A 9,586-nucleotide genomic window follows, 5' to 3' on the forward strand; every position below is an offset into this window, starting at 1 on the left:
CCAGTCAGGGTCCTCGCAGTCTGTCCCTCCCCCGCTCAGACGCGACCCGACCAAACATCCATCCCGCCCTGGAAGCGGCTGAACAACGCCCACCACAGGGCGACGCAAACGGAGTGGAGGCTGAGCGAGCTGCTCCACAAGGAATCGAGTGAAGTGGGCTTTTGCTGCAGGATCTGCCTGTTCAGCCTCACCGACGCCGGTCAAGTCAGATGGGTAATTCGAAGCTTAGTGCAGAGTTTGGACTGGAGAACATGCGTGCACACACCACATGCAGTGAGCCCTATACACATAGTATATAGTTACTTTACAAAGAAAGCAGAAAAACAACTTTTCTATTCATTTAATCTTAAAGTAAAGTTTTTACCGTCTCTTCTTGATTTAAAGAAGCTTCTAAAAGTGGAATTTTGACAAATTTCTAAAATATTTGTGTTTTCTTGTTTTTATGAGGATTAATAAATTAGTTATGTGCTGCAACTGAGATGATATGTTTCCCTCGTTTATGTTATATTTAACATGGAGCGTCATTATGTACAGGAAACATGGACCAGATGGAGTCCATCAGCAGTGTGTGGCTGTTTTTATGCAGCTCACATCAAATCATCTCTGAATGTTTCCTTCTTATTGTTACAGTCTTGATGTTCTGAATCGTCATGCAGCAGTCAGGATCTTTGTGAGTCTGTTCTGTGCAGCAGTAGAGAGAGAGCAGCAGACAGGAGAGAAGATCCTGGAGCTGTTAGCATCAGTGTGCACATATCAGACATTCCCTCTTCATGAGAGACACATGGATGAAGATTATCAGATTAACTTCCTGTTGGATCTGTGCTCCCATGTGAAGGACTGTGAGACTAAAACAGGTGTGAGTGTCCTTCCATCATTACAGTCAGTTTTCCAGGCAGCTCCTGCAGTCTGGTCCATAAACCTCTCAGAGAGAAAGACCTCCATCCTCCTGGAGCTGCTGAAACTCCAACCAGAGAAGAAACAAGTGAAGCTGAGAGGCTGCTCACATGAAGAGAGTGAAGTGAGGAGTTTGCTGCAGTGTCTGCCTTTTATCTCACAGCTCAGGTAAATAAGTGATGATGGTTTCATTTGCAGAACGTTTCCAGCATGTTCTCTGATCCCATCTTCACTGTTTTCCAGCTGTGGTCCAGAGTTCTTCCAGAGTGTGTGCACATCCATGTCTGTAAGATCCAGAGAGGAGGTCCAGCAGCTGGAGTCTCTGCTGCAGCTGCTGGGCTTCCAGCTGCTGCTAACAGGAGCGTTACACAGGAAAAGCTGCAGGTCTGTGGGGAGAGTTCTCAAACTGTGCGGCTCTAAAGTGGATCTCATCCTCACACCCAGCAAGATGTCTGCCAGAGGAGGCGCTCTGCTCTTCAGACACACAACACAACTACACAGTCTGAGGCAGGAAGTGAAACCATGACTCTCTCCTGCTCTTCTAACCAACCATTTAATGTGAATCTTTAGTTCTTGGTGTTCATCATTTCTTGCTCTTTCGTCTCTTCGTTCTTCAGGCTTTCCATCGACATGTCCTTGCTGCTGTCTCAGTGGGTAAGAAGAGGCAGAGCGGCCCGTCGGCTGGCTGTTGAAGAGCTTCTCTTGTGCCTAAGAAAGCCCGACCATCACACAGAGTATTGTTGAGGGCCGTCAGTAGTTTGGCTTCCCTGCTGAGATACTGGACAGTCGGACGGTTAGACCTGACTGAGACCTGCATCCCTGCTCAGGGTCTCATTGCACTGCTGCTCCATCATGGTCCTCTGACAGTCAAGTAAATGTCTTTCTGAACATCACAGGACAAATAAAATGTCGATTTTTACTTCAAAGCTTATTTTATATTGATGATCTCTGCAGACTGAGTGAAGAGAGCTTCCAGCAGCTTCTGTCTCTCCTCCATGAAACCCAGGACAAGGACTTGACGTTGTCCTTCTTGAGTAAGGTTGGTGGAGACCTGACCTCCTGCTGCCTGAGCTGGGAGCTGCTTCACTATCTGCTGCAGCAGCCGTCGGCTCAGACCATCACTGTGGACCTGAGGAAGAACCTGTTCTTACAGGAGGAGACCACACGTCTGCTTCCCTTTCTGGACAGGATTGTGTTTACAAGGTGCTGAATGTGGTTTGATCTTTTACACAGTTTCTGCTGATTAATCAGGAGGATTTGAAATGCTGTCTCATCTTCAATCAGCACTTCATGGATCCTTTAAACAAAGTTGGAAATAAACTCTTTGTTTTCAGGCCCAGTCCCAGCTTTGTGATGAGCTCCATCAGAGAGCTCCACAGAGCTCACGACAGTCACGCTGTTCCCAGTTTGCTGAGGTCACTCGGTCATGTGATCAGCCTGAGCTGCAGACAGCTGGACTCAGTGGACTGTGCTGCTCTGATCTTCATCCTCAGACACGGAGACGGAGTCAGACTGAACCTGCTGTGGACCTCCATACCAGCAGGGGGAGTAGAGTCCATCCTCCTCATGCTGCACAGCGTTTCTCGTCTCAGGTCCGATATTAGAGCTCGTTCCTCTGTGCTGCACTGTGTGATTGCTGAACAACACACTTTATTGTAACATAATGCTTCAAAAACAAGCTAACATTTTACTGTTAGTGTGGAACAGATTACATGAACAGTCGAACAAGAAACTACAAGGAAAGTTTCAAACAGCAGGCAGAGTGAACATCATTTAAAGGTAGAGCAGTAATAATAACAACAACAGCAACAATAACACATTTTATTAGTGGGCGCCTGTCTAACAACCCAGGGTCACCGTAGCAAACACGGAACAGGAAACAGGATCCAACAGTAACTGGTTCATGGTGATGTTTACAGACAGTAAGCTGGTTTGAAGACGGCTTTGAGTTCAGTTTTCCTGGAAAAGAATTCAGAGCCGCTGATAGTGGTGCTCATAGTGGCGACATGTACGAACAACAATGTGGTGAAGCTTCCTATCTTATATATCATAGTTGGAAAGAGACGATAATTACACTCTGATGACACAAACAACATGTTCTCACTATGGTATGTGTTCTTTAATGATGACCAGATGTTTATTTCACTGCTTATCATCGAGGGTTTCATCACAGATGCCCCGCCCCCGACTGTTTCACACAAGCTTTTCTTTAGCATTAGCCCGCTGTCATGGCAACAGTGAGAGCCGTTTGTTGTATTTTAATCCAACACAAACTTTACTAAACAACAAAGAAATTCAGACTAATCAAAAGTTTCATTTTTTTTTTAAGGGCCGACTTATCGCTGAACACACTGCAGCTTAGCATTAGCCGTCCTGTTTTTAGATGTCACACAATATTCATGAATTATTTACAAAGTTTACAAATGTCAGCTTTGCAATTTCTCATTAATTATACAGATAATTGTTTAAAAATATATTATTGGAAATCGTTTGGTGAAGTTTACAAATGAGGCCCAAACATTTCTGGTGATCTTCAGTGTTTCCCAAACTGCAGCCTCTGACTTGTTGCTTCTGATTTCTGTGTCTCATTTGTGGTTTTACCAAATGGTATCATCAGCGTTATTGTCATTTTAATCTTAGTGAATTAAAATTGGTCAAATTAACAATTTAGATTATATTAATTATAGTTATTATCAAGTGTTGTCATTACACCTCCTGGGCTACTTTTATCAGCTGCTCGAACAACAAGCTGAAGGCTGGAAATCACAAGTTTGTCTGCAGACACATTTGAACTGGACCCATTAAAATAATCTGCTACATGCTGTGTTTCTGTGGCTTCCTGGACACAAAGGAGACATTTACTCTTCATCACTGCTGACAAATGATGCTTTTAATCTGATAAATGCAGTAAATTATGAACAACGAGTTACCCGATGAACTGAGTCCTTATTCATTTAAAGCTGTTATCTGTTAACATCCACCTGCACAATCAGCCCAAGCAGGGAAACTGGGCTCAGTGTGACTTTGTCTTAATAACATGAGTGCTGTGCATAAATCCAACATCTAATTACAATAATGTGTCTGCTGCTAGTTCATAGATGCTGTTCTTAAAATCCTTTAGTTTTAAAGATCAACACATTTTATTGGAGCCAGCAGTTTGTCTGCAGCATCTATAATTTTACTTTTTCTGTCTCCATGCGTTTCTTTCCAGTGTTGACAGGAACCAGCTGCTGAGGTTCATCCACTGCTGTGCTGCCTGTGACGTCCAGCAGGAGGCAGCGTCAGGCCTGCTGAGGACTCTGCAGCACAGCTTGGATCTGTCCTGCTCCTCCTGTGTGGAGCTACCGGAGGAGGATCAGGCTGAGCCTCTGAGTCTGACTGCTGATGACTGCAGGGCCGTCTCCACCATCCTGACACGGGGCAGCCGGGACACACAGCTGGACCTGCGAGACTGTGAGGTGGAGGACAGCGTGCTGGACCTGCTGTTTCCTGTCCTCCACAGGGTCCGCCTCAGGTGGGAAAGACCACCGAAGAGTCTGAACCAGAGAGAACCTTGTTCACGCTGGTGTTGATGCATCCTGACAGTTTCTCTGTTTGTCCTGTTTAGAGTCAGTAACGCTGTCCTCCTCCAGCTGCTGTCTCTGGTTCCTGTGAACAGTGAGAGGGACGCAGTGAGGCGGGCGGTGTCCCTGTGTACAGCCCTGGGTGGAGAGCTGGATCTCAGTCACAGCACGCTGGATCAGAGGGTCTGCGGGGCTTTGGTCCAGATGCTGGACTCGTGTGAAGGGCTGACAGAGCTGGACCTCAGTCACTGTCAGCTCACTGACCAGCTGCTGCTCCCTCTCATCACACATCTGCACAAAGTCCAAGTCCTAGAGTGAGTGTCACACACTGATCCTCCTGTGGGAGGCACCAACAACCATCAGCCTGTTCACACACACTACAGTAATATAATGTGCAGCGATCAGTTACAGCCACATGTTGTGTTTGTGTTACAGTCTGAGTCACAATCAGATCACTGATGCTTCGACCGACGTGTTACTGCAGCTGCTCTCCATCAACCCCTCCATCCACTGTGTGCGGTGAGCCAACATGAAGGAGTTTCTTCTCAGACTCTGAGAGGAATCATTCACAGCCTGAGCTCACGTGGATTCATGTTGTTCTGTGTGAGTGACGTCTGCTCTCTCTGCTTTGGTCTCTTTCTAGACTCTTCAGCAACAACATCGTGCACAGAGCAGCCTTCAAGGAGCACACGCAGTTTGAGATCTGGTGAAGCACTCGCCATCATCACCATCGTCATCATCATCATCCTCCTGGTCATCATCATCATCATGGTCGTCATCATCATCATCAGAGCAGCCTTCAAGGAACACACGCAGTTTGAGATCTGGTGAAGCACTCGCCATCATCACCATCGTCATCATCATCATCCTCCTGGTCATCATCATCATCATGGTCGTCATCATCATCATCAGAGCAGCCTTCAAGGAACACACGCAGTTTGAGATCTGGTGAAGCACTCGCCATCATCACCATCATCATCATCATCATCCTCCTGGTCATCATTATCATCATGGTCGTCATCATCATCATCAGAGCAGCCTTCAAGGAACACACGCAGTTTGAGATCTGGTGAAGCGCTCGCCATCATCTTTAACATCGTCGTCATGATCGCCATCATCAGGGAGATGTAGTTTTATGGTCTCAGTAAAAACTCTCGCAATTGCATCATACTAATCTGTAATATACAAGAGCAATAATAGAAATAGAAATGAGCACGTCTCATGTTTCTGCTGATTTTTATTTTATGGAGATCTGAAGCCATCTAGTGGTCATCCCAATATTTACACATCAGGTTGTATTATTGTGATTAAAATGTTTTCAATTACTGAAAAAACAAAATGAGGCTGTAACAGTTTTATTGTACAGTTGTGAGTCGGCTTTGTTTATTTTTGGTACTTTTGCAATAACTGTACTGATTTTTGTGTACTCGCACACAAATGTTGATTCCACAAAATACAAACAGATACTGAAAAGTGTAACAGCTGAATTGTTCATTGAACAAATAATGAACAAGTTCTCACAATCATCTCTTTCCAGTGGAACCTATAACCAGATAGGTTATAGGTTCTTATACTTCCGTGTGCCTTATGTATGAACTCTGGTTGTGTTTACTGACATCGAATCGATTTTATGTACACGGCGCTGGAAAATCTGTCAAATGTTTTAGTACGACTTTGCTGAGCTACGAACCCGCACCGCTTGATGGATTGTCGGAGCATTACGGCTATCGTAGACGGAGCCTCGCGGAGTAATATGTACTGTGCTTCAACATAATATTACCGTATTGTGTGTGTATAACCTCTTTTTAAGTTTTGTAGATAGTATACATGATTATGCTCAGGATCTGTCGGCCAGTTTCCACTGGAAATGCCTTTTGGTTAAACTGTCAGCGAGGAATTTGCATTTGCACTGTTAAATTTTTATTATATTATTATATATTATATAACTTTTAATGCACATTAAAAAAAACAGCTGCTTGTTTAAGTGAAAATACATTGGGTTTTTTTTGTTTTACACTAATAAAGTTGTAAATTATTTTGTCTAGTGTCAATTATATCATCAGTTATATATATCGTTATTGCAAATTTTCAAATGTATATCGTGATAAATACTTTTGGTCGCCCTGCTCTAGTAACTACATAAATTGCAAAAAAGTGCAATAAACTACAAAAAAAAAAAATCGTTGTTTTTTTTTTTTACATATATTTATATTTAGAGAAATGTAAGAGGTTTATCCCTCAAAACTGTAAATACAAAAAAATTGCACAAAATAGTTTTCAACAACAGGAAATTTCTTTTGAGCGTCTTCATAGTTTTATTTTTGAGATACACCAATTTTTATATACAGCAGGAAAAAAGAAAATAAATAGTACAATGCAAATTTGAAACAAAAAAAAAAAACAGCATGTGCATCAAAATAATAATGGATTGCAATTACAATTTCACTATTCATTCACTCTCACATTCACACACTGGTGCAGGCAAACCACAGTTGTAGCCACAGCTGCCCTGGGGCAGACTGACAGAAGCGAGGCTGCAATAACGCGCCATCTGGCCAACACCAGTATGCGGTAGGGTAAAGTGTCTTGCCCAAGGACACAACAACCAGGACAGTGAGAGCTGGGGATCGAACCGGCAACCTTTCGGTTACAGATGAGCTTCTCATGCAATTTGAGTTCTAAGCATCCCAGAAACTATTCAGAAAGGCATGAAGTCAAACATGAGTTTTAAAAACACCAGTATAGGCTTATAAAGCAAGGCCCATATGTAAAAAAAACCTACATTTTCTGCGAAATGACGTCACTTCCAATTTCGGACATGCAATAGTTCGTGCTGACGTCTATTCCAACGTAGGAAGTGTTATGAACAGCTGATCAGATCGGCAAAGCATGTTTCTGGAATATTATGTTTTTGTTGCTGCAAGTGCTTTTTATGCAATTTTTGCAAAGCTATATGTGGAAGGAAACCGTGACCTAAGACAAGCTGAATGAATAAGATGTAAGTAGAACTCCTCTGGTTTCATATGCCCAAAAAGTTATTGCGCTAGCTTATGTGGTTCCAGTTCTACAGAGATTTAAAAATAGTTATGCAAAACAGAGCGTGCCCGCTCCAACCGGTTTTAAAGGGTTAAGAGGATAAAATGACCCTATTAATATATCCATATTGATACATATTGATACCATCCTTTCACTCTTCACATGCGTTTACTAAATGTAATAAAGCTTTATCCCTTTATAACAAATAGAAATCCCATCATCAGTATATTATTCATTCGAACCACAGATTGTGGGTCTAATTGAAGTGAGATCCACAGCTTTGACAGCCAACAAGCACTGATCAGCTGACCTCAGAGAGCCAGATATTATGTATGGTTGCAGTAACTCACTGACAGTCACTCTTCAGCAACAACATCGTGCACAGAGCAGCCTTCAAGGAGCACACGCAGTTTGAGATCTGGTGAAGCACTCGCCATCATCACCATCATCATTATCATCATCCTCCTGGTCATCATTATCATGGTCGTCATCATCATCATCAGAGCAGCCTTCAAGGAGCACATGCAGTTTGAGATCTGGTGAAGCACTCGCCATCATCTTTAACATCGTCGTCATGGTCGTCATCATCAGGAAGATGTAGTTTTATGGTCTCCGTAAAAACTCTCGCAATTGCTTCATACTAATCTGTAATATACAAGAGCAATAATAGGTCAGCGTAGTAAGTGTTAACAACTGCTTTAGAGTATTTTCTTTTTCATGTCGTAATTAAAATGCTTTGTTTTATTTATTTGTGTAGAAACGAGCACGTCTCATGTTTCTGCTGATTTTTATTTTATGGAGATCTGAAGCCATCTAGTGGTCATCCCAATATTTACACATCAGGTTGTATTATTGTGATTAAAATGTTTTCAATTAGTGAAAAAACAAAATGAGGCTGTAACAGTTTTATTGTACAGTTGTGAGTCGGCTTTATTTATTTTTGGTACTTTTGCAATAACTGTACTCGCACACAAATGTTGATTCCACGAAATACAAACAGATACTGAAAAGTGTAACAGCTGAATTGTTCATTGAACAAATAATGAACAAGTTCTCACAATCATCTCTTTCCAATGGAATGTCATATATCAGTAATAACAAAAAAAAAGGACCTCACAGCAGAAGCATAATGTGTTGTACATGTATTTTTCATTTATTGTATTTACCAACATCAAGAAGTCACAAGCAAGCAGCACATTAAAGACGTGCAGTGTTTTCAGAAAGAGATTTTTTTTACTACAGATATGTGAAATGTGCTGTTATGGTTTATTACACACAGGCAAATCATTTAAACATTATAGTCCATTGTAAAGAGGTGATTGTGCGAACTTGTTCAATATTTGTTACACCAAAGCATACTTGATGCTTGATGTAAACATAACCATGAAACTAGCCTCATACGATATTTCAATAACCCAGTAAAGTCCAGAAAGATCGAAAGACTGGGTCGAAGACCAAGTGCCATGACACAGAAGGGTTAAATCTTTTTACAAAAATCCTCTTACTGCTCTAGAGTCGGTCAGGCAGCTCCTCCTGCTTCATTCTCCTCAGGAAGTTCACTGTGATCTTCAAATGCCTCTCTGCTGCTGCTCCTCTGCTCATCATCCTCCCATTCTGGGTAATCTGGACTCTGAACCTTCTGGATCTTCTTCAGCTCGTTCTTCACAAAAGTGATGATGTTGTCCTCCAGCAGCTGGAACAGAATACTTTATGAATGAGCCAATCAGAGTGAAATCATGGAGCCAAACATTAGATCCATGTTGGACACACTGACAATCCACTGGTCTACAAAGAGCAGCATGGAGATGACTGTGAACAGAATAGATGTAAAAAATAGTTGTTGTACATGTACAGACCATAAATATGGAGTCCAGCTGTGTTTGATGCTGCTGGGCAGACTGACCACTGGGAACCTCTGAGCTCTGCTGGTCCACTCTGTGGAGGAATAATAAAAAATTAGCTCAATCACAAGGTACGTTTTCTGCTCTGTGTTAGTTCTCAGACAACATAATCGTAATTAAGTTTGTAAAGCTTTAAATTGTGTCCTAGATGTATTAGGCTAGGGGTGGGGAACTCCAGGCCTCATGGGCCGG

The 9,586-nt window shown here is 42.4% G+C and overlaps 1 protein-coding gene across 1 annotated transcript; it reads left to right on the forward strand.

Moving 5' to 3' along the window:
- Positions 1-1,575: 1,575 nt before the first annotated feature.
- Positions 1,576-6,134, forward strand: LOC120739272 (NACHT, LRR and PYD domains-containing protein 14-like). The gene is made up of 7 exons (XM_040040990.1): positions 1,576-1,765; positions 1,849-2,097; positions 2,229-2,486; positions 4,106-4,408; positions 4,502-4,771; positions 4,893-4,976; positions 5,101-6,134. Exons 3-7 carry the CDS (start codon positions 2,248-2,250, stop codon positions 5,165-5,167), a joined length of 963 nt encoding a protein of 320 aa, XP_039896924.1. The 5' UTR covers positions 1,576-1,765; positions 1,849-2,097; positions 2,229-2,247; the 3' UTR covers positions 5,168-6,134.
- The last annotated feature ends 3,452 nt before the right edge of the window (positions 6,135-9,586 follow it).

Source organism: Simochromis diagramma, unplaced genomic scaffold (genome assembly GCF_900408965.1).
Source record: "Simochromis diagramma unplaced genomic scaffold, fSimDia1.1 OVJJ01000425.1, whole genome shotgun sequence".
Lineage (NCBI taxonomy): Eukaryota > Metazoa > Chordata > Actinopteri > Cichliformes > Cichlidae > Simochromis > Simochromis diagramma.